General features: G+C 35.4%; 1 protein-coding gene across 5 annotated transcripts in view; it reads right to left on the reverse strand.

Moving 5' to 3' along the window:
* Window positions 1-25,508, reverse strand: part of PPFIA2 (PTPRF interacting protein alpha 2) — a 452,551-nt gene that overhangs the window by 295,240 nt on the left and 131,803 nt on the right. For 3 of the 5 annotated variants that reach the window (XM_079775024.1, XM_079775025.1, XM_079775023.1), the window contains exon 1: window positions 2,419-2,844. The exons of the other annotated variants lie outside the window; for them this stretch is intronic. In XM_079775024.1, coding sequence (XP_079631150.1) covers window positions 2,419-2,499 — 81 coding nt within the window. In that variant the 5' untranslated portion in view covers window positions 2,500-2,844. Of the gene's footprint in view, window positions 1-2,418; window positions 2,845-25,508 lie in introns of those variants that run through there. 5 annotated transcript variants of the gene reach the window in all.

Genomic DNA, 25,508 nt, shown 5'->3' on the forward strand with positions numbered 1-25,508 from the left:
TGAACAGAAAAAATGCTGACAAAAGTATATTCCTCGTAATATAGCAGTGAGATCTCACACAAAAGGAAATTAATTTAATTAAGTGTTAGATGAACTATAAAAAGATCATTTGCATGTGTCCCTTTGAAAATGAAAGCAGAGTCAACTTTTATAAACCTTTACCTTTATGCTTGTTAAAACCATCATTGACTAAATTAAAATGCAATGAAAAAGAAAATCTTATAATTCAAATATCCCTCAACTTCTTATTTGTTGTCCTTTTACTTTTAAACTACTTTGGTGAAATGCATTCTAAATATTACTCTTAAAATTTAGTATTTACAATTTCAGCAAAAATGACAGGATAGTTTGAATATTTAATGAGAAGACAAAACTAAAACTCGGTTTTATTCATGCTAAACTATTTTCAATGTTTTTTTTGCATATGTTAACTCTTGTGCTAGAATAATTTTAAGAAAGTAAGCATTAAAATCTCAACTCCTTGATGCCAAATCACTTCAGAAATGTAATTATGCCATTCCATAATGAGAACCATTTTTGAAAATTTAACTAATCATTTTTGCAGGATACATTCTTGAGAATGATTTATTATTTTTATAGCATCTCATCTCTTGTAACAGTATTTCAAACAAAGAAAATATATTGCCTTAAAATAGGTTAAGGTATATAAATAAGGAATATGATCATGTTTAATTCTGTTCCTTTGAAAATAAAAGTAGAGTCAACTTTTATAAACCTTTACCTTCATGCTTGTTAAAACCATCTTTCTTTCTTCCTTTCCTTCCACCAAAAACTAACAATAGCAACTAAAAGTTAAGCACATTTCCTGTTATCATAAATGTCAAGATCAAATACTGTTTTATAAAGTAAAAATGTAGGATAGAGTTTACATTTGCCAACATTTTTAATTTATCTGAAATCCTAGAGTTTTTACACAAATTGTTATAATATCAACAAAATAACAGGGTGCTTAAAAATCATTCCAGGGTCTTTTCAAGAAAATCACCTGCTAAGAAAGGTGTCAGCAAGATCTTTACTGAAGGAATTGTAGAAAGCCTGTGTCATGATTGAGCATATGGAATTCACTGATCCTTATACTTTAAGAGGCTGAAGTAGAAAACCTAATGTCAAAAGCTGCCCCAAAGAGCCAGCTACGGGATATTGTAAAGAATGTTACGTCTCAGTCTATGAAGAGGAAGAAAAAAAAAGTAATAATTTTGTAGAACAGCCCCAGGGCACTTGCATTTTGAGTCACTGCCACAATAAGGATATCGCCACTGGGAAGCGAATACATTCTGTAACAGCACAGACTTGCACTATCAGTAGACATCAGTGTAAAGCAGGAGAGGCGACAGGATTAAAAATGGAAGTATAAAATGGGAGAGAGGGAGAGTAATTATATCTACTGCTTATAGTTTGCAAAGGTAAGAGACTTTAATAAATAAGATATGCATTTATTCAGAGCCACCTTTTAAAGAACTCAGACTACCTCTACTATATTAATTCTCTAGGTCTTTATAGTTTGTTTCAGAACATTATAATTATGTTGCTAAGATAATTAAATGCCAGGATGTTTATATTCCCATAATGGAAATTGTACAGAGAAACGAGGTTCATGATTCCTTTTCACGTAATGATGACATGACTGAATAACAAAGTAAGGCTCACGATTGAAAGATGCAATTTGAGGATAAAAAAATGAGGTAGAATCCGATTTAGTTTAGACTTAACCATTTTCTGGATGGATGACTGATTTATTCTCTGGCAGTTGAAATACATTTAGTAGGTAACAGCTTTGTAACTCACTATTACATATATATTATAAATCATTTTGACTTTTTGATAACACCCCAAATCTTCCATCTTAATGAGTTTCTACTTTACCTCAAATTGAAAAGCATATTAAATGTGATACTTATGCTTTCTGTATTGCTAATTGCTCATATATTTCACACATAAAAATTTTAAAAAATAGGAATTATATTATTATGTATATTAAATACCAAATGTTTTTCTATGCCCAGAGGACATAGTTTGCAAAGTTCCATAAAATGTAATTTAATTCTACTCTCTGTGATATATAAGGGAAGTAAATCTATAATGTTCACAATATCATAGCCATGAATAACAATATCAGGAGATACATCTCCTAAGCCCTCAATGATAATACTGTAGAAATTTAAAAATCCCTGTGAAAATGAATTATTCACTACTATTTTTCTTGAATTCACAAATAATCCTAATACCATCTTATTTCCATATTTAAAGCATAAATTAAACTGACATGCATGTTATTCATTCTTATATCCTCTTTAATACTTTCACACTTTTCAGTTTTTCTTTCCTTATTTTCCCTTTATTATAAGTTTGACTATATATTAACTTCTTAAGTAGTGAAGTTATTTAAAGCACACTTACTTGAAAAGTGTAAAACCGGGTCCCATTAGGAGGATGCACTTTAGGGGAGCCAGAAACGGTGTTCATATCCGAGAAAATCATTTCTGATCACAGAGACAATATAATCCACAAGGAGCTACAGATGCAGAGCAGAGAGCTTAGCGTACAGATAAATCCGTGCATGCATTGAGGGAGGCTAGAGGGTAAAATGAAATCTGCCCCATCCTTCATAGATACACAGTGATAGCATTTTGAATCTTTCTCCTACGTTTGAAATCTAAGCTGAAAGGTCATCAGCCACTGACCTTTTGTGTAGCTGGTTCTTTAGAACATAGAATGTTTTAAAAAATCTTTTAAACACAGAAAGAAAAAAGCAAGAAGCAACAGTAAATGGAGCTTGTGCAGAATCTGGCAGTGCTCTGGACCTGCCCATCTGTTCTCAGTGATAATCACCTCCCTCCACCACAGTCTAGCAGAGTGATTATGCTAAATATCCTGGTTAACCAATAACATACAGTTTCATTTCAGGGAAGCGTGCACAGTGTAATTCAGAGGACCTCTTCTGACTAACCTGAGGCATGTTTCAAGCTGTATGTAGTAACAAATTATTGTCCCATCACTCTTATTTCTGTATGTTTCCAAATCTCTTTGTCACTCCCAGTATTTTCAACAAGGTTTTCAATTTTTGTACAAAGCCCTTTATGTAAAAGTAAAGGATTCTTTTTAAATTTATAGATCAAAGCATATTATAGCTGGCTAGGATGCCGAGGCCCCAGGCATATAACTCAGTAAGGCTATATAATACTAGGATTATTATAAAATAAAATGCACTAAATATTTCTATTTTTCTGAACTCTTAAAGAAGCTCATAATATGAACATAATCATTATTCTATTTTCCCACCTTAACTAAAAATTATTAAATTTCACAATCAATGCCTAAAAAAGTACATTTTAAAAAGTCAAACTTTATCTCATCTATAAAAAACAATATATCTTTCAGATGCATAGAATTTTGACACAAGATCCAAAAATATTAATTGCAAACATCTAGGCTACATTGCAAAGCATTCTCATACTTCTGTCTTTTAACACAAATTATTCAGTCTGTATAAAAGATCATATTCAGATGACTTTACACTTTTTAGAGGTAAAAATAAATGCTCCATTTACACATGGTTCCAAGGTGGAGACTTTAGGAGGACAGAGACAGAATGAGCCAAAAGTAGTTTCTTAAAATTAACTTTTTATTCATTTGTACTTAGATTCTCCAATTATGATTCAAATTTATAATATCAATGAGGAGGAAGCAGAAAAAAAAATGATTCTCAGTTCTTCAGATGAGATTCCTACAGTCTGGTAAATTATGAGAGTAGGTTATAGTTTACCTAGAAAACTGCTCAATGAACCAGAAGATAATTTTTAAATAAATGCTTAATTTGGGTTTAATTTTAGATTTATAGTAAGGTTGCAAAGATAGCACAGAGAGTTCCTATAAATCCCTCACCCCGTTTCCCCAATTAACATCTTACAATACTGTGGTGCATTTATCAAAATAAGGAACTGATATTGGTACATTATTATTAACCAAACTCTAGACTTTATTTGTATTTCACTAATCTTTCTGTTGATGTCCCCTTTCTGTTCCAGGTTGCAACCCAGGGTACCACATTTAATTTGTTTTCCACATCTCCCAGTTTCATTTGGTCTGTGAAAGCTTCTCAGCTTTTGTTTGTTTTTATCTTTTGCTTGAAATATCTTCAGTAGACTATCAAGAAGTACTGCCCATGCCCTAGCTGTTTTGGCTCAGTGGATAAAGCATCCGCCTGCGGACTGAAGGGTCCCAGGTTTGATTCCAGCCAAAGTCACATGCCCGGGTTGCGGGCTCAATCCCCAGTAGGAGGTGTGCAGGAGGCAGCCGATCAATGATTCTCTCTCATCATTGATGTTTCTATCTCTCTCTCTTTCTACCTTCCTCTCTGAAATCAATAAAAAAAATAAAAATTAAAAAAAAGTACTGCCCAAGTATCCTGTAGGTCCCCTGCTCTGATGCATATATTAATTTTGCTTAATGATTTCCTCATGCTAGACAAGAGCCATGAATTTGGGGGAAGAATACCACAGAGGCAAAGTGTCCTCACCACATCATATCAGTGAAGTGACCGCATCATATCATATTGGGGTACTGATGTCCACATATCACTACTGACACTAATCTTCACTTGCTTAACGTGTTTGCCAGGTTTCTCTACTGCAAAGTTATTGTTTTTCTCTTAGTCATACTTTATTTTTATTTAAATATATTTTTATTGATTTTTTACAGAGAAGAAGGGAGAGGGATAGAGAGTTAGAAACATTGATGAGAGAGAAACATCGATCAGCTGCCTCCTGCACGCCCCCTACTGGGGATGTGCCTGCAACCAAGGTACATGACCTTGACCGGAATCGGACCTGGGACCCTTCAGTCTGCAAGCCAATGCTCTATCCACTGAGCCAAACCGGTTAGGGCACATACTCTATTTTTTGGAAGTTAGTCACTAATTTAGTGCACCCTCAATGAGGTGATAGGGAGGGGTGAAATTAAGATTTACCTCCTGGAGGGGTTAGTAGCTACATATATTAAATATAATTTTTTTTATAGAAAATTTGTATAAAAAGTTGCCTCTTCTCCTCTAATTATTTTAATCAGTTATTTATATCAGTATATACTATGGTATATTTATTGTATATTTTAAGTGAAATACAATACAATATAATATATTTGATACTCAAATTGTTGCTCCTGTTTCCCTTTGACATGCTTCCGTTCTTCTGTGTTATTAAGCACACAGATGATTATTTTTTAGATGTTTATTTTCTCCGTTCTGGACTGGAAATCTGTGCCCATGTGGCTAGGTATGGTGACATGGGGTAATCAGCCATTTGGTTAGGTCGGAGCCTGGGCAGAACCCCACCCAGTGGAGGCCTGCCCACTGAAAGATTGTAGTGTCAAGCGGGGCTAAAGGAGGGTTCCAGTGACCCAGGCAGAGCTGAGGCCTTTGAAGGAGGGGAGTGCCCAGTCCCCCTCCTAGAATGCTACAGGCACCACCCGCAACTCGAGTCTGTTTAAACTATCCTGGCCAGAACCCAGATACACTCGCAGAGCCCAGTTTCACATGGGAAAAGAGAGCAAATCAAAACAGGGACATTCAAGGAGCGAGACCTGAGGCAGACCCAGCCTCTGGGATACAGATGCTTCACCTACTGGACTACTTGGGGCTCTGCCCTGCCCTGATTCAGTCAGGTTGCACAGGGCCAGGCAGGGAACTTGACTCACATTGTTTTGCACCAGAGAACCTCCCAGGATACCCAGGATGGACACAACAAGGTGCCAGATTCAACAACATCGGAGCAAATTCAGCGAGCTTCACAAACAGCAGACCAAAGGTTGTTTTCATTTTCCTCTTTTTTTTTCTTTCATATCTCTTATTCTCTCTTTCCTTTTGTTATTTTATTTTTTCTCTTTCTCTTTTCTTTATTTTTAATTTTACTTTTTCTCTTTACCTATTTTATATTTTATTTTATTTACTATTATTACATTTTTAAGAATTATTGTCATTTTCTTCTTTCTTTTTAAACTTATTCTGTTTTATTTCTATTCTTTTTTTTTCTTTTATATTCTCTTTTTTTGGGGGTTCTTTTTTTTCTCCTCTAATTCTCTTGGTGTTGTGTTTTTCTTTTTTTCTCTTTTTTAGTCTTTTTTTTGTAATTATTTTGTGTGTGTGTGTGTGTGTATGTGTGTGTGTGTGTGTGTGTGTTGTTTTTGGTGTGGTCTTATGTCTGTTCTGTTCTGTGAACACCTGCATAACAGTATTCAGGACGTGGTCAGAGTTGAGCCTCACAGTCAGCCAGCCTGAGTGCTGAGCCAACCCATGAATGGGACAATAGCAGTCAAGAGCCAAATTTAACAGGAGGGTCCACATAACCCACACAAGGGATATGCCTACAGCACCAAGCTCAGAAGATCGAGAAGACTACACCACTGTGTCCCACAAGAAATCTACCTCACCAAGACTGGGAGGCATATCAGTGTTATCCAATACACAGAGACAAACATAAAGAAACAGAAAAATGAGGAAAACAAAGAAACAGGCCCAAAAGGAATCTCTAGAAAAAGAGTTAAATGAAATGGAGGCAAGCAATTTATCAGAAACACAGTATAAAGTTATAGTTTTTAGCATGCTCAACAGCATGAAAAGGGATATAGAATCCACATAAAACAATCAGTCAAAAATAAAGTATGACATAGCTAAAATAAAGAATATACTGGAAGGAATTAACAGTAAGTTAGAAGAATCAGAGGATTGAATCCGTAAACTAGAAGGAAGATAGAAAAAAATCACTCAATCAGAGCAGCAGAGTGAAAAATACTTAAGAGGTATGAGGACAGTTTAAGGGAACTTTGGGACAACATGAAACAGAACAACATCCACATCATAGGGGTACTAGAAGGAGTATAAAGTAAGTGAGGGATAGAGAATCTGTTTGAAAAAATAATGACAGAAAACTTCTCTAATCTGGTGAAGGGAAAAATCATACAAGTTTAGGAAGCAAAGACAGTCCCAAACAAAATGAACCCAAAGAGAACCACTCTAAGACACAGCATAATTAAAATGGCAAACATTAAATACCAAGAGAGAATCTTGAAGGCAGCAATAGAGAGATAGTCAGTTACCTACAAGGGAGCTCTCATAAGGCTGTCACCTGATTTCTCTATAGAAACTCTATAAGCCAGAAGAGAATGGCATGAAGTATATAAAGTAATGAAAAGCAATGATCTGAAACCAAGAATACTCTATCCAGCAAGACTTGCATTCAAAATTAAAGGTGAAGCCAGGCCAGCATTGCTCAGTCATTGAGTGTCAACCTATGAACCAGGAAGCCACAGTTCGATTACCGGTTGGGGCACATGCCCAGGTTTCGAGCTCAATCCCCGTTGTGGGACATGCAGGTGGTAGCCAATCAATGATTCTCTTTCATCATTGATGTTTCTATCTCTCACTCCCTCTCCCTTCCACTCTGAAATCAATAAAAATATACCAAAATTGAAGCTGAAATAAAGAGCTTTCAAAACAACAAAAAGGCTAAAGAAGTATTTTACTAACAAACCACCATTGCAAGAAATGTTAAAGGAACTCTGTGAGAAGAGGAAGTAGAGAGAAAGAGAAAGGAACATAGGCATAAATTATAAAAATGGCAATAAATAAGTACCTATCAATAATAACTTTAAATTTAAATGAATTAAATGCTCCAACCAAACAACATAAGGTAGATAATGGATAAGAAATCATGACCCATACATATGCTGTCTATCAGAGACCCACCTCAGAATAAAACACTCACACAAAATATTAGCAAATTGGATCCAGAAACATATTAAAAAGATGATACACCATGACCAAGTGGGATTTATTCCTATAATGCAAGACTGGTACAATATTTGCAAATCAATAAATGTGATACATCATATAAACAAATTAGAAGATAAAAATCACATGATCATATCAATAGACCCTGAAAAATCATCCGAAATAATCCAGGACCCACTTTTGATGAAAAATTTCAGCAAAGTGGGACTAGAGGGATGATATCCCAACTTAATAAATTATATATATGACACAAGTACAACTCACATTATACTCAATGGGCAAAAACAAAAAGCTTTTTCCTTAATATTAGGGATGTCCACTTTCACCACCCTTTTTCAACATAGAGACAAGAAGAAAACAGACAAGAAGAAAAAATAAAAGGCATCCAAATTGGAAAGGAGGAAGTAAAACTGTCATTATTCACAGATGATTTGATGTTGTACATAGAAAATCCTAAAGATTCCACCAAAATACTGCTAGACATAATAAATGAATTTGTCAAAGTAGCAGGATACAAAATTAACATCCAGAAATCGATAGCATTTTTATACAACAAGAGAAACTATTTTAAAAATCCCATTAACCAATGCAATAATATATACTAGGAATAAACCAAAGAGGAAAAGACCTACACTATAGGACTTTGAAAAAAGAAATAGAGGAAGATGTAAACAAGTGGAAGCATATACTGTTTTCATGGATTGGAAGAAATAACATCATTAAAATGTCCATACTACCCAAAGCAATGTATAGATTCGATGCAATCCCTGTTAATATACCAATGGCATATTTCACAGATCTAAAACAAATACTCCAAAAATTTATATAGAACCCAAAAATACCCCAAATAGCTTCAACAATCTTGAGAAAGAACAAATTTAGAGGGATCACAATACCGAATATCAACTATAATACAAAGCTATTGTAATTAAAACATCCTGGTACTGGCACAAGAACAGGCATATAGATCAATGAAACAGAACAGAGAATCCAGAAATTGACCCATACCATTATTGTCAATTAATATTTGACAGAAGAGGCAAGAGCATACAATGGAGACAAGACTGTCTCTTCAATAAATGATGTTGGGAAAACTGGACAGATACTTGCAAAAAAATAAAACTAGACCACCAACTTACACCATACACAAAAATAAACTCAAAATGGATAAAGAACTTAAACTTAAGATGGGAAACCATAAAAATCTTAGAAGAAGCCATAGGCAGCAAAATAGCAGACATTTTTCATAGTAATACCTTTACCAATACAGCTCCTAGGGCAATGGAAACTAAAGAGAAAATAAACAAATGGGACTACGTCAAAATTAAAAGCTTCTGCACAGCAAAAGAAACCATCAACAACACAACAAGAAAGCCCACTGCATGGGAGAACATATTTGCCAATGTTATCTCTTATAAGGGCTTAATCTCCAACATTTACAGGGAACTCATACAACTTAACAAAATAAAGATAAACAATCCAATCAAAAAATGGGCAAAGGAACTAAATAGACACTTCTCGAAAGAGGACATTCAGAAAGCCAAGAGACATATGAAAACATGCTCAAAGTCACTAATCATCTGAGAGATGCAAATCAAAATGACAATGAGGTACCATCTCACACCTGTCAGAATGGCTATCATCAACAAATCAAAAAACGACAAGTGCAGGAGGGGATGCGGAGAAAAATAAACCCTTCTTCACTGCTGGTGGGAATGCAGACTGGTTCAGCCACTGTGGAAAACAGTATGGCGTTTCCTCAAAAAATTAAAAATGGAACTGCCATTTGACCCAGTAATCCCACTTCTAAGAATATATCCCAAGAAACTAAATACACCAATCAGAAAGGATATATGCACCCCTATGTTCATAGCAGCACAATTAACCATAGCTAAGATTTGGAAACAGCCTAAATGCCCATCAGCAGATAAATGGATTAGAAAACTGGGTACATCTGCACAATGGAATACTATGCTGCTGTAAAAAAGAAGGAATTTTTACTATTTGCAACAGCATGGATGAAACTGGAGAGCATTATGCTAAGTGAAATAAGCCAGTCAATGAAAGAAAAATACCACATGATCTCACTTATTTATAGATAATAAAGACCATTATAAACTGATGAACAAAAATAGATACAGAGGCAGAGCAACATCGAACAGACTGTCAAACTATAGCGGGAAGGCTGGGGAGGGTTGTGGGGGGAGTAAGAGATCAACCGAAGGACTTGTATGCATGCATATAAGCATAACCAATGGACGTAAGATACTGGGGGGTAGGGGAGGCCAGGAGAAGGTCAATGGGAAAAAAAGGAGACATATGTACCACTCTTTGTAATACTTTAAGCAATAAAACAAAATTAAAAATAAAAGAATGCATACTCTCTGGAGGCCGCCAGTTCCATAGAGTGATAACAAGGGAGAGAAGGTATGAGCCATACATATCCAGTTTATTCTCTCAAACTCTCTTATTAAGGAAACCATTTCTTCCTGGGGGGGGGGGGCATGTAAATTGTATATGTCCATAACTCATCATGACATAATAAACTCTTAATTGTGTATCTTTATACCTAACTAAAAATCATGGTCTATTATTTCTTCCATTCTCTTGGAAATACCCTCATCCTAATTTCCTAATATACTTTGACCCAATCAGTAAAAAACTGCATTAATCCAGTTTTCCAGAATCTCTGCTACAACCTGAGTTCCTGTGTGCTGTTGGCTTACATCAGACATCCTCAACCCCAACATGCCTTCTACACTGCCTGGCCCTCATTCACTCCAACTTTCTTTTCACAGAAGCTCAATAAGCCTTTTTCCAGCCTGTTTACATCTTTCCCATGGCTGTTCACTCAATCTCCACAGATGAGCAGTTCACAGTTTTATACTGAAATTCCTTTTCTTACAAACTTACATGTATTTGCTCCTCTTATTTTTTTTTCTTTCATCTCAGAGTCTGGGACTGATATTTCCACTTGAGTTTTGTCACAAGGAAAAAGAGAAGTTTCCCAGCAAGTTTAAGTTCACATGGTATCTTCTTATGCTTCCTCAGCAATGGTTTACATTCCCTTTTCTGGAACAGTCTCTTCTATGACTTTTCCTTGATTGCCCCTTTAAAACAGTCATATATTCATTCTCCAAATTTAGGTTGCTATAGAACATCCCTTGCCATTAATTAAAGTCCCAGATGGCTAGAGATATAGAAGACCCTAGAGATCATCTAGCACAGTAGAACCTTAGAAACCACTGGGGTGCTCTTTGAAACACCAGTGTTTAGGCTTCACCTCTAGTGATTTTGTTTTAATTAGTTTAAGTATGCCAAATGGGTACTTTTCTAAATCTCCCCAGGTGTTTCTCAATGTGCACACAGAATGGAGGGGTTACTAATGTAGTGCAATTCTTTTACTTTATAGTGAAACTGAACATAAGGGAGATAAAATGTCCTGCTCTTCGTGGTCATACAATGAATCATTCTGAGCTAACTGGGGCAGAGCTTTCCAACCAGTGTTGCAAGTAGGTTACAGGCGTGCTGAAACATCAGTCTCTCTGCTTCAGTGACTCCTTAAATCCTGGGACTTCCTGAGCTCCTGTGGTAGTCAATTTTAGGTTTGAGCATTCTCCTCTCTCTTCATTGCTGTGAAGCAGAAATATAATGATTTCCATTTGTGCCAAAATGTGAAAAAGTTTCAGAAACATTGATCTGGTGTACTTTTATCCTCAAAATATCTCTGGTTAATATTTCTTCTTTGAGAAGTTTATCTTTTCATGTTTTTCCTCCATTAAATTCCATTTCTAAATGTTGACCCTCTCTTCTAAGTCCAGGTCATGTGACCATTAGTAGTTCTGTATCATTAGTATATTCTTCAGACCAATAGCTAAATAAAGACTAAAAGGTTAAATACCATCTAGGGAATGGTCACAGCAAAACTTCATTTTGAACATATTGATAGTGAGCTATTAAAAATGTCCTGGGTCACAGCCTCTCCGATGGAAATGTAGACACCTAAACAGCTATGGTCGAGACACAGTTTTGCAGCTTGTTGATTAGGAGGCCATGCAGAGACACATGAGTTTATTATGGCATGATAACTTATGGACATACATTGGTTTCTTCAATTCATCTGCCTTGTACTTGACATTCACTACACATAAATAAATAAAAGGAAACATAAATATTAACATATCATAACAAAGGCAGAAATTCTTATGATAACTACTTTCCTTCAATATCAAAAGACACATAGTCAGTAACATGGATTACAGTGCCTAGGACAGCATTATGTACACTGACATCTCCAGTCACACAAAATAAATATTAATTAGATCAAACTGATTATATACACAAGATTAAATCTTGATTTAAATTCTGGTTGTATTATTATTAAATCATCAACTCGGTACATGGGCTCTAGTGTCAAAGAGATCCAAGTTCAAACCCCCATGCTTCTACTTTCTTGATGAAAAAAGCTTTGATTTAGCTTCTCCAAGCCTCAGTTTTCTTCTCTGAGAAGTGAGGATCAAAATAGCTTTTAACTTATTGGGGTGTTGTAAAAACTAAGTCAGATAATATAGTAAAACACAGTCATTGTCACTCCCTCAATAACTCAGAATCAAATTTAGTTTCTAAATTTATTTTCTTTTCACCAATAGAATATGTTGCATTTATCCCTTTCTCAATTGTTTTCTGTTGCTCAGAATTCTCTTTTTGCTCACACTCAAGATCCAGTTCTAGTGACCCCTCTTCTATAAATGCTCGCCAGTCCACAATATTTTAATGCTCACACAGCTCATCTGTACTTCAGCTGGAGCCCTTATTGAGGTGTGCAGTAGGTGAGTTTCAGTAACGGTGCACCTGTCCACTCACCTGGGCGCTCCTGGAGAATGTGGATTGTATCCTCCACACAACAGCCTCTAAGATTGATAAATGTGTAAATCAGACCATTTCACGCCCTTACTCTCAACCCTCCAGTAGCTTCCTATCACACTTTGGAGAAAATTCAACGTCCTTTCCATGTCCTAAAAAGCCATACAGTTTTTTTCCCTGGACCTCTCTGTCATCGCTTTATATCAGTATGTTCCTACACATTGTCCACTGACCACACAATCTCCTTGAAGTTCCTAGAATATAATGTCAGTCAATACAGTGGGGATTTATTGAGCATCAACCATGAGCTAGCTGCTATTCTAGGCATTTAGGATTCATTGGTGAACACAGTAGACAAACATGCTTCCTTGCAAAGCTTTCACTCCAGAGGGAAAAAGTGCAGAAACCATCAATGCTATAGTAAGTAAGTGCTAGGCAGAGAAGCTAAGCCAGGAAGTGGGACAGGAACTAGGGCAAAGGAAAAGGGATCAGTGGGTTGTGAATTCAAATCTCATATTAAGCCTGTTCTTCCCTTGGTATACGCAATCGCTGTTCCTTTTGCCTGGCTTTCTTCCAGCCAAGCCAATAGTCATATGGTTCCCACCATCAGTTATTTAGGTGTCTGCCCAAAGGTCAACACTTCTGAAAGTCCTTAACTGAAGAGAGTGCAAAATGTTTGCCTCCACTCTCACAGTGCAACTCTCTATTCTCTTGAAAAGCTTTATTTTCCTCATTGTATTTTTACTTTACATAATATTTAATCATTTTATGAAGATTTTTTCTATTTTATTAATTTGCATTCCCAGGGCTTAGGACAATGTTTGGCAGAAAGTTGTGAATAAGTATTTATTGGCTAAAAAATACAGGTAATAATTAACTTCAGCTGATGGCTATTAAACACAAGTAGAGCCAAGAAAACTGAAATTTTTAAAAACATATTTTTATTGATTTCAGAGAGGATGGGAAAGGAGGAGAGAGATAGAAACATCAATGATGAGAGAGATTGGCTGCCTCCTGCATGCCCCTAGTCCCAGCCATGTGCCCTTGACCGGAATCAAACCTGGGACCCTTCAGTCCGCAGGCTGACACTCTATCCACTGAGCAAAACCAGCTAGGCTGAAATTTAACAAACAATATTATTTCTCAATAATTGGGAAAATTTTTCATGTTTCAAAATTCTCCTTTTGATGCCCATGACACTTCTATAGATAACAATGATTTGCCAAACCTCTCTAAATGAGACCACTGTTCATTTACTCGACAGTTATCAATTGAGTGCTTATAATGTCCTAAATTTTGTATTATGCATTGGGGATACATTCAAAACCTGAATGTAATTATTTTTTAAATGGCATATCTAATTATTAAAAACCTCAACTATATATTCTTATAAAAATTAAAACATAAAGATTATTTGTGAAGTTCATTAAACTGATTTTTTTAGTTAAATCATGTCAATAATAGTCATAGAAGCCTGAATTTTTTTCTGATATGCTACTTACTATATTCTTATATTTGTCCTTAGAGTAAAGCAAACTCTCTCCCTAGTAAAGGACTAGGAGCATCTGAATTGGTTAATGCTCCTTCTATTCTTAGGTGCTTTGGTCCTGATGACAATGATGCTTAAGGGGTTAGTGAAATAGATGTGTAAGCCTAGTTAATCATGTATGCTGGATACATAACTTTATAATCCCAGGTGGTCACAGATATCAGCAAAGCAGTCCACTGAAAGGCCACACGATGTAGTCATCAGTTGTTTTTTTCTCACCCTTGAAATTTCTACCTGGATATGGCCTGGTTTAAGAAAAAAAGTATACATGCCTTTGAAAGGTGAATGGCCTAGTTAATATCCTGACTTGATATAAATTTACTGTAAGATATTAAGAAAATGTTACTTACTTTTTAGAATTAGCAAAAAAATATTTTTCTGTAACAAGAAATTTGAGTAAGATCTTTATTATTTTTGCAACTCAAACATTGAACTGCTTTTCTGGCAGTGGTAGAGTTTCTCCCATAGGGATCAAAGGCAAATACATTATAAAAATCCATGTTTTATTTAGTGAGTTGTTAAAGTTTAATATTCACAATACAAAATTTAATTTCCCTTATGGCCACTAGCAAAATAAAGCTAACTATTTTTTTAAAAATAATTGCTCAATGATAAAGATAAATATTGATTAGATCAATGCAAATTCTTTATTAACAGGATAAAACAGAAACACGTCAAAAGTAAAATATCTTACAACTAAATGTATAATTAATATTTCAAAGGAAAAACATTTATTCATGAAAACTCCCAACAGGAAAGGTTCACATAGTTCAATTTTGTCCTCTGGATCCAAAATAGATACAGAAACAATCAAAACTACCCAAATTATTGTCATAATCTATAAGGTCAATGTACAAACTTTTGTAGTTTGATATACTAGAACTAAAACCTAGAACTATAAAAGTCTAAACAAATATCCAAAGCTTCAGGTAAGAGATAGCAAGAAAGACATAATCCGAGGCAGAGGATGGCCAATAAATTTTATGAACCATTACATCGAGTGTTGATTTTTAACTGTTTTCTGTTTGGCAATGTAATCTTTTGTTATGTTAAAATCATCCCTTAAAACCTTCACTAATGACAACTTGGGGAAGGTGCTGAGGCTGCATCCATGCATGAGCCAAAGAAGTTTAGACCAGGGACAGAATCTGTTAGGAGGGGTTGCGAGTATCTGAGGTTCTTGGAATAGGGCATGCAGCAAGAATCAGAAGTAAGAATACTGAGGCAAATTTAAAATCCCCTTTGGCATCTTCAGAAATAGTAAAGACACTGAAACACCCATAGTAAAGTACAATATTATTTAGATATTGAAGGAAAGATCACTTATTCATTTAACAAATCTTTTTTTCGCTCCCAAATCTGTTTGAACTGCTAAAGATTCTACTGTGAACAACACAGAAAAACGTTTCCTTTCCCCATGGAGCTTATTTTCCAATGGAATAAATAAGAAATGTATATAGCATATGGGGAGGTGATAAGTACTATGGAGGAGAAAAAGAAAAGTCGGGAGGAGTAGGAAACTCAATTTTTAAAGATAGGTAGAGAAGGCCTCAATGAGAAAATAATATTTGAGCAGAAATGGACTTGAGGTGAGGGAGTGAGCCACACGGATAACAGAGAGGGTACCAGGCAGAGCAAAGAAGATATACAAAGGTGCTAAGGTGGTAGCATGCTTAGAGTATGACTGAAAGACAGGAGGGTGGTATATCTAAGCTGGGGTATGAGCAAAAGAGTAGTAGATGATTATGATGTGTCTTGGTGTGGGCCTCTTTTCATTCCTCTTGTGCTGCTTGGACCTGTAAGTCTATTTCCTTCACCAAGTAGGGGAAGTTTTCTGTCATTATTTCTTCAAATAGGTCAATAATTAATTAAAATAGCAAAGGTTAAAGACAAAGAGAGAATCTTAAAAGCAGCAAGAAGAAAGCAGTTAGAAAGAAGAGAAGATTATATATATATATATATATATATATATATATATATATATATATATATATTATGTGGGTGTGTATATATGTGTGTATATATATACACACACATATATATATATATACACACATATATATATTAAAATGACAATAAATATATCTATCAACAATTGAATCTAAAAATCAAAATAAATGAACAAGGAATCTAATGAACAAAGTAAACTGATGAATAAAATAGAACCAGAGGCAAGGAAACATGGAACAAAGTGACAAATCTCAGAGGGAAGGGTGGGGGAGAAATATTAAGCAAAGATTTTATATGCATGTATGCATTACCTATGGACTCAAACAATAGGGTGGTGACGGCCTGGGAGGGACAGGTGCCAGGAGGGAGGCTATGGGGTGAAAAAGAGGGGGCATATGTAATACTCTCAACAATAAAGAATGACATAATTAAATGATTGAAAAACATTTTAAAAATATCATTCTGGCTTCTGGATTGAGGATAAAGCATGGGGAGGGGTGGTTAGATGGGAAATAGGGAAACAAGCTAAAGTCTATGCAGGTGAAAGCTAGAGAGAGCTCAGACCAAAGTGGTAGTGGTGAAGGTGACATAGCTGGACTCTAAAAATATTTTGAAGGTAGACTTGAATATGAGGGAAATAGTAAACAAGCACAACTCCAAGAATCTTACCTACACAGAGGAAGGATGGAGTTGTGATAAACTGTGATGGGGGAGACTATAGTCGCATCATGTTTGGAAGAAATATCTAGAGCTCAGTATTCATCATGTTGAGTTTTAGATACATATTATACATTCACATGGAGATCTCAAATAAGTAGTGGACACAGGAGCTTGGATTTCAGTGTAAAGTCCTGGCAAAAATTATAAATTTGGGAGTCTTTACTGTATATTTTAAAGGGAGTAAATATAGGGAGGTAAGAAGGGTGGTTCAATGACTGAACCCTCCAGACCCCAATATTAAAAAGTCCAGTGAAATATGGAAGAACCCACATAAAAAGCTAAAAAGTGAGGTGAATAAGCCTTATGCTGGGTTTGGGTGTCTCATCACTGAAGCAGCCCATCTGAAGCTCATGATTGAAGAAAGAGCTTTCTAGAGAGGGCAGCCTCTTTCTCCAAACTGATAACTTGGACAGCAAGCCAGGTGGTCTGAGAAAGGAGCTGGCATTTTCCTGCCAACAATCACCAAAATCCACTGTGCTGACCAATGAAGTGACAAATTATCGCATATTATTTTCCTATTCTGAATTGAATGGTGGGCCATGATGGGAAGACACTAATAAACAACCTGTGCTTGCAGTTTGATACAGGGCTCAACACCAACACCCAAAATAATCCGAGAGTTCTAGATATTAGTGCTAGGGGGTTCAACGTAGATTATTCAAGTAAAATATTAATATAATACAGTGGTTAGTAATTTTCAATATTTTTTTCTAAGTGGAAAAATCATTTTAAATAAAATTATATGTGGAAGTACAAGATATAAGCCATATAGAGTGGTGTTTCTTTGCTTGAGGCAGGAGTCACAGAATCACAGACCTGCCTATTCAGAGTCCCTGCTGAAGCTCTCCTTGATGAATTTGACACAGTTATACAGCCCTGGTAAGCACTTAGAAAACACTGGCAGAAACATAAAAGAAAGTGGTTTAGAGATTAAAGTAGGTGGTATTTGAAGCAGTCATGGAAGGTCTGGGAAAATGGACTCGGTAGAATTGAATGTGCCCATATTGTCAATGCTTCGTTCTCCCCCTGCCCCAGATTATGACATCTCAGTTGCAAAACCTCCAAAACTGCAGATAGCATACTGGGGATAACCAGGGCCACAAAGCAATAATCTATATATATAAAAGGCTAAGTGACCGACTGTCTGTCTGTCCAACCGTCCAAATGACTGACTGTCTGGTACATATGATGCGCACTAGCAATTTAAAAATAAACGTTGCCAAAACCGGTTTGGCTCAGTGGATAGAGCGTCGGCCTGCGGACTCAAGGGTCCCAGGTTCGATTCCGGTCAAGGGCATGTACCTTGGTTGCGGGCACATCCCCAGTAGGGGGTGTGCAAGAGGCAGCTGATCGATGTTTCTCTCTCATCGATGTTTCTAACTCTCTATCCCTCTCTCTTCCTCTCTGTAAAAATTCAATAAAAATATATAAAATAAATAAATAAATAAAAATAAACGTTGACTCACACATGTGCGATACATATAAAGCTCTCGCTGGCGCCAATGGAACATGTGTGTTTCGATCTGTCATTGTCAATCATGAATTTGGTTGTTTTTGTTGACATTCAACATGAACCACATTGTGATTTATTCATTGATTGTCTGACTGACCAACCAGCTGGTACATATGACGTGCACTGGCAACTTAAAAATAATCGTTGACTCGCACATGCATGATACCTATAAAACTTTCGCTGGCGCCAATCACACGAGTGTTTTAATTTTTTTTTTTTTACCTTTTAAAAACTTTTTTATTTTTATTTTATTTTATTTTATTTTATTTTATTTTATTTTATTTTATTTTATTTTATTTTATCTTATCTTATCTTATCTTATCTTATTTTATTTTATTTTATTTTATTTTATTTTATTTTATTTTATTGTTTAAGGTATTACAAATAGTGGTACATATGTCTCCTTTTTTCCCCCCTATTGACCTCACCCCGACCTCCCCTACCCCACCTCCGACATTTGTACTTATCCTCCCCCCACCCCCAGTGTCTTGCGTCTGTTGGTTGTGCTTATATGCATGCATACAGGTCCTTTGGTTGATCTCTTACCCGCCCCCTCAACCTTCCCCTATCTTCCTGCTGTAGTTTGACAGTCTGTTCGATGCTTCTTTGCCTCTGTCTATTTTTGTTCAACAGTTTATAATGTTCTTTATTATCCATAAATGAGTGAGATCATGTGGTATTTATCTTTCACTGACTGGCTTATTTCACTTAGCATAACGCTCTCCAGTTCCAACCATACTGTTGCAAATGGTAAGAATTCCTTCTTTTTAACAGCAACATAGTATTTAATTGTGTAGATGTACCACAGTTTTCTAATCCATTCATCTGCTGATGGGCATTTAGGCTGTTTCCAAATTTTAGCTATTGTAAATTGTGCTGCAATGAACATAGGGGTGCATATATCCTTTCTGATTTGTGTTTCTGTTTTCTTGGGATATATTCTTAGAAGTGGTATTACTGGGACAAATGGGAGTTCCATTTTTAATTTTTTGAGGAAACGCAATATTGTTTTCCACAGTGGCTGCACCAGTCTGCATTCCCACCAGCAATGAAAGAGGGTTCCTTTTTCTCTGCATCCTTGTCAGCACTTGTCATTTGTTGATTTGTTGATGATAGTCATTCTCACAGGTGTGACATGGTACCTCATTGTCGTTTGGATTTGCATCTCTCAGATGATTAGTGACTTTGAGCATGTTTTCATATGTCTCTTGGCTTTCTGAATGTCCTCTTTCAAGAAGTGTCTATTTAGGTCCTTTGCCCATTTTTGATTGGATTGTTTATCTTCCTTTTGTTAAGTTGTATGAGTTTCCTGTAAATGTTGGAGATTAAACCCTTATTGGATATAACATTGGCAAATATGTTCTCCCATGCAGTGGGCGTTCTTGTTGTTTTGTTGATGGTTTCTTTTGCTGTGCAGAAGCTTTTGATGTAGTCCCATTTGTTTATTTTCTCTTTAGTTTCCATTGCCCTAGGAGCTGTATTGGTAAAGATATTACTACAACAAATGTCTGCTATTTTGCTGCCTATGGCTTCTTCTAAGATTTTTATGGTTTCCCATCTTACATTTAAGTTCTTTGACTTAATTGAGTTTATTTGTGTATATGGTGTAAGTTGGTGGTCTAGTTTCATTATTTTGCAAATATCTGTCCAGTGTTCCCAACACCATTTATTGAAGAGACTGTCTTGTCTTCATTGTATGCTCTTGCCTCCTTTGTCAAGTATTAATTGAGCATACTGACTTGTGTCGATTTCTGGGTTCTCTGTTCTGTTCCACTGGTCTATATGTCTGTTCTGGTGCCAGTGGCAGGCAGTATTGAGAACAGTGGCTTTGTAGTATAGCTTGATATCTGGTATTGTGATCCCTCCAACTTTGTTCTTCTTTCTCAGGATTGCTGCAGCTATTTGGGGTCTTTTTTTTATTCCAGATGAATTTTTAGAGAATTTGTTCTAGGTCTTTGAAGTATGCCGTTGGTATTTTAATGGGGATTGCGCTGAATTTATAGATTGCTTTGGGTAGTCTGGACATTTTAATGATGTTGATTCTACCAATCCATGAACATGATATATTCTTCCATTTGTTCATGTCTTCCTCTATCCCTTTTTTTTAGCATCCTGAAATTTTCTGAGTACAGGTCCTTTGTCTCCTTGGTTAAGTTTATTCTTAGGTATCTTAATTTATTTTTTGTTGCAATGGTAAGTGGGATTGCTTATTAAATTTCTCTTTTTGTGAGTTCATTATTGATGTATAGAAAAGCCATAGACTTCTGTGTGTTGATTGTGTATCCTGCTACATTGCTGAATTCATATATTAAGTCTAGTAGTTTTTTTATGGAATCTTTGGGGTTTTCATATACAATATCATGTCATCTGCAGATAAGGACACTTTTACATCTTCTTTTCCAATTTGGATGCCTTTTATTTCTTCTTCTTGTCTGATAACAATGGCTAGTACTTCCAGTACTTTGTCGAACAGGAGTGGTGAGAGTGGGCATCCCTCTCTTGTTCCTTTTCTTAGGGGAAATGGTTTTAGTTTTGCCTATTGAGTATGATGTTGGCTGTGGGTTTGTCATATATGGCTTTTATTATGTTGAGATATTATCCTTCTATTCCCACCTTGCTAAGAGTTTTTATCAAGAATGGGTGTTGGATTTTGTCAAATGCTTTTTTGCATCAATTGATATGATTATATGGTTTTTATCTCTCAGTTTGTTTATGTGGTGTATCACATTTATTGATTTGTAGATATTGTACCATCCTTGCATCCCTGGAATAAATCCCACTTGGTCATGGTGTATGATCTTTCTAATGTAATGCTGAATTCGATTTGCTAGAATTTTGTTGAGGATTTTGGCGTCTATGTTCATGAGGGATATTTGGCCTATAATTCTCTTTCTTTGTATTGTCGTTATCTGGTTTTGGGATTAGGGTAATGCTGGCTTTGTAGAAAGAGCTTGGAAGTGCTCCTTCCTCTTGAATTTTTTGGAATAGTCTGAGGAAGATAGGTTTTATTTTTTTCTTTGAATGTTTGATAAAACTTCCCTGTGAAGCCATCTGGTCCAGGGCTTTTGTTTGTTGGAAGTTTTTGATTACTGCTTCAAATTCTTCCATAGTTATCATCCTATTCATATTTTTTTATTCCTCCTGGTTGAGTTTTGGAAGGTCATATTTTTTTAGAAATATGTCCATTTCTTCTAGGTTGTCTAGTTTGTTGGAATAGAGTTGTTCATAGTATTTTTTAGCAATTCTTTGTATTTCTGTGGGGTCTGTTGTTATTTCGCCCCTTTTGTTTCTGATTTTGTTTATTTGGGTCCTCTCTCTTTGCTTCTTGGTGAGCCTGACTAGGAGTTCATGAATCTTGGTTATCCTTTCAAAGAACCAGCTCTTGGTTTCATTGATCTTTTGTATTGTTGTTTTTTGTTTGTTTGTTTGTTTGTTTGTTTGATCTCTATGTCATTTATTTCTGCTCTGATCTTTATAATTTCCTTCCTTCTGATCACACTGGGCTTTTCTTGTTTCTCTCTTTCTAATTCTTCAAGTTACAGAGTTAGATGTTTTATTACCAGTTTTTCTTGTTTTTTGTGGTAGGCCTGTAATGCTATGAACTTCCCTCTCTGATTTCTTTCACTGTGTCCCAAAGATTTTGGATTGTTGTGTTTTCATTGTTGTTTGTTTCCAGGATGTTTTTTATTTCTTCTTTGATCTCTTTGGTAACCCACTCATTGTTTAATAGTATGCTATTCAGTCTCCAAGTGTTCAAATTTTGTGATTATTTTTACTCTAGTTGATTTCCAGTTTTATGCCATTGTGACCTGAGAAGATGCTTGATATGATTTCAATCCTCTTGAATTTGGAGAGACTTTAATTATATAAATACTATATTATATATACTATTTTGACACGTAATTTTTTGCAGTAATGTAATTATCACACAAATCTTTCTTCTCATTAATTTCCTTTTAATGTGCATGAATCCATGCACTGGGCCCCTAGTTTTAAATAACATATAATTTATAAAAGAGAAAATTTATCATTTAGAAGACAATTAAACTGATATGAATAATAATACATGTATTCAACAAGGTTTATCCATTTCAGAAATAACACATTAACTCTAAGGTAAGAGGTTAAGAAGATGCTTTTAAAGGTTTGTGTTTTTTTTTAAGACAAAAAAAAGCTTTCATTTAAGAGCTATTTTTCTTTTTCTTTTTCATTGTTGACACTATTACAGATGTACCACATTTAAGAACAAGAGAGTGAATGTGCTTCTCTACGACTACCTTGGGGAAGAAAGAAGTTGCACTGAAGAGCAGACATGATAATGAACCTATAATTGCATCCAATATAAATCTATTTTGATCAAATGGGAGATTAGCCTTCCATCCAGCTGTAGGTGGAAGTGTGAATAGAAAAGCAAACTTGTGGGGTCCCTCAAGAGGATTTCCAGTTTATTTAGAGATGTGAGACTTTCAGGAGGTATTCAAAACAGTGAAAATAGAGATGCTCAAAATGTATGGAACTATTTTAAAAGAGTAGATAAATGCCATTAGAAATACAAACTGGTATTTATAAATGCTCATTAAGATGACTAGTATCTAGCCCAGCCAGCATGGCTCACTGGTTGAGCATCAACCTGTGAACCTGGAGGTCACAGTTCGATTCCTGGTCAGAGCACATGCCTGGGTTGCAAGCTCGATCCCAGTAGGGAACGTGCAAGAGGCAGCCCAGCCCGATCAATGATTCTCTCGTCATTGATGTTTCTATCTCCCTCTCCCTCTCCTTTCCTCTCTGAAATCAATAAAAGTATATTTTTTAAAAAATGATTAGTATCTTAGGCAATTATAATGACCTATGATGATATACTAGTGTCTTTAACTTCATCAATCTACTATATGGAATTTAAACATTAATTTTTCTAAGGCTGAAAGATGCATCACTAGTTTTCAAATGTGAGCAGTTAAGTAATCTGCCAAAGATGTCAGTCTCACATTTATAATATAAGACTTCCACTCCAACCTGTCTTCAGACTGCATATGCATTGTGTCCATGATTGAGTCCTGTGGATGTGCAGGTACAGCTCCTAAAGCCAGACATTCAAAAGAACAAATGTCCTAATGATCCAAATACACCCCTGGATCTTTTCTTATACAAATCCAATACAAAACACACTAGACCTGGAATGAAACTAAATCGTTTTCTCCTCCTTCTAGAATTATGTAAATTCTACAATGGCAGGGGATTTTGTTTTGCTCACTGCTGTGACTTCAGGGCTTAGACAGTGCTTCACATAAAATAGCTAATTGATGAATATTTGTTGAAAGAATGAACACCAGTTACCATACACAAAGCCAAAGTGCAACACTGTTCCCAGGACTGGTGGGTAAAATGTCTACTTGAAACAAGCTCCTTTGCATAGTAGAATTATAGACTTGAATAGGAAGGAGGCCCAAAAATGTACATTCACCTTTAGAAGAAAACATTAGTTACTCCCCAATTATAGATAATACACTGTGGTTTGGGTCAAAATAGAAACGTAACAATATTTGGTAATTGAAACAAACTTAGGAATTAAGGAATTGATCTTTCTAACTTTACTTAAGCCAATAATCATCAAGGTGATTAGGGAAGGAGAAAGCCTTAGAAAGTGGTTATGTGGCATTAGGTTTTTCCACTCAGATTGAAAGTGTGCAAAAAAGCAGATTAAAATAAAACAAAAAGCATACAAGCAAAAGTAATCATAGGGTAGTTAAAACCCAGTTTGCAGGTAACTCCAAAAAGAAATAAATATTTAACTTTGAATTCTTTTTGTTATTGTTGTTAATCCTCATCTTAGGATATTTTTACATTGATTTTCAGAGAGAATAGAAGGGAAGGAGAAAGACACAGAGAGAGAAACATCCAGTGAGCCTCCCATATGATCCCTGGCAGGATTGAGCCTGCAATCAAGGTACGTAGGCCAATGCTCTATACACTTAGCCACACTGGTTAGGGCTAACTTTGAATTCTTAAAAGGGCTGTGTGTATGCAGGGGAAGGCAAGATGGGAGAGATACAAGGAAAATTTTGCATTCTAAATAACTTAATTTATCATAGTTGCAATCAATCCCTATGTGATTACCATGTAATTTAAATTTGTGAAAATATAAATGTTCATGTAACAATTATATATTCTTCTATTGAAACCTCCAGCCATGATGGTAAAATTTCTCCCTCTCACATACTCCTAGATCATTCAGTTAATAGTTTCATTAGAAGGGTTATAACTGCATTTCGTACATTAGAATAATTTGCATACTTTTCTCTGTCATTCTCTTCTGAAGCATGAATAATTGCTTATTAACTTGTAGCACTAATATATATATATATATATATATATATATATATATATATATATATATTTGAATTATAAAATATGACAGAATATCTATATTATTTTTTCTTCCTCTATAAATCAATACTGTAAGCCAGATGAGAGTAAAGACACTCACGACTATATAGTCTATGCCTAGGAGGAAGTACAGTAATATTTATTAACTGGTTCATTATAAAAATTTATATTTTTGCATTGTTATAAAGAACCATAGTCATTGGGACATATAGTATGTGATGTAATGATGCATAGTTAAAAGAACTTCTACAAGGTTACTTAAATAATTAGATTCCAAGTTACATGAATCAGGACACCAGAAAAGATTTTAAATGAAAATTATGTGGTAGCTAAAGATATCATGTTTTTGCATTTGGAGTTTATTTTGAATAGAGAAGTATTAACCACATCATAATTCACCTAAGATATGATGAAGGTAAGACTGTGATTGGGGTCAAAAAGGCACATTTACTTAGTACTCTTTTATCTCCTTGTAAACAAGGCAACTACAGTGGGTCCACTGCTCAAATAGCTGCATAAAAAGAAAAACACATACATTCCAAAAACCAAATTTCACTATTTTTAAATCAGAACATACACTTTGATAATGAATCACCTGTCATTTTATTTTGTACTAATTGGTTGTTGTGATTAATCTACCCTGCCCTTGCCAAGGGAAAAGATTCCATGTGAAATGGTGAATAGGAAGAAAAAGGTGGATTCGAAAATGGATTTTCACATTTTCA

The sequence above is a fragment of the Cnephaeus nilssonii genome, assembly GCF_951640355.1.
Source record: "Cnephaeus nilssonii genome assembly, chromosome: 6".
Classification (NCBI taxonomy): domain Eukaryota; kingdom Metazoa; phylum Chordata; class Mammalia; order Chiroptera; family Vespertilionidae; genus Cnephaeus; species Cnephaeus nilssonii.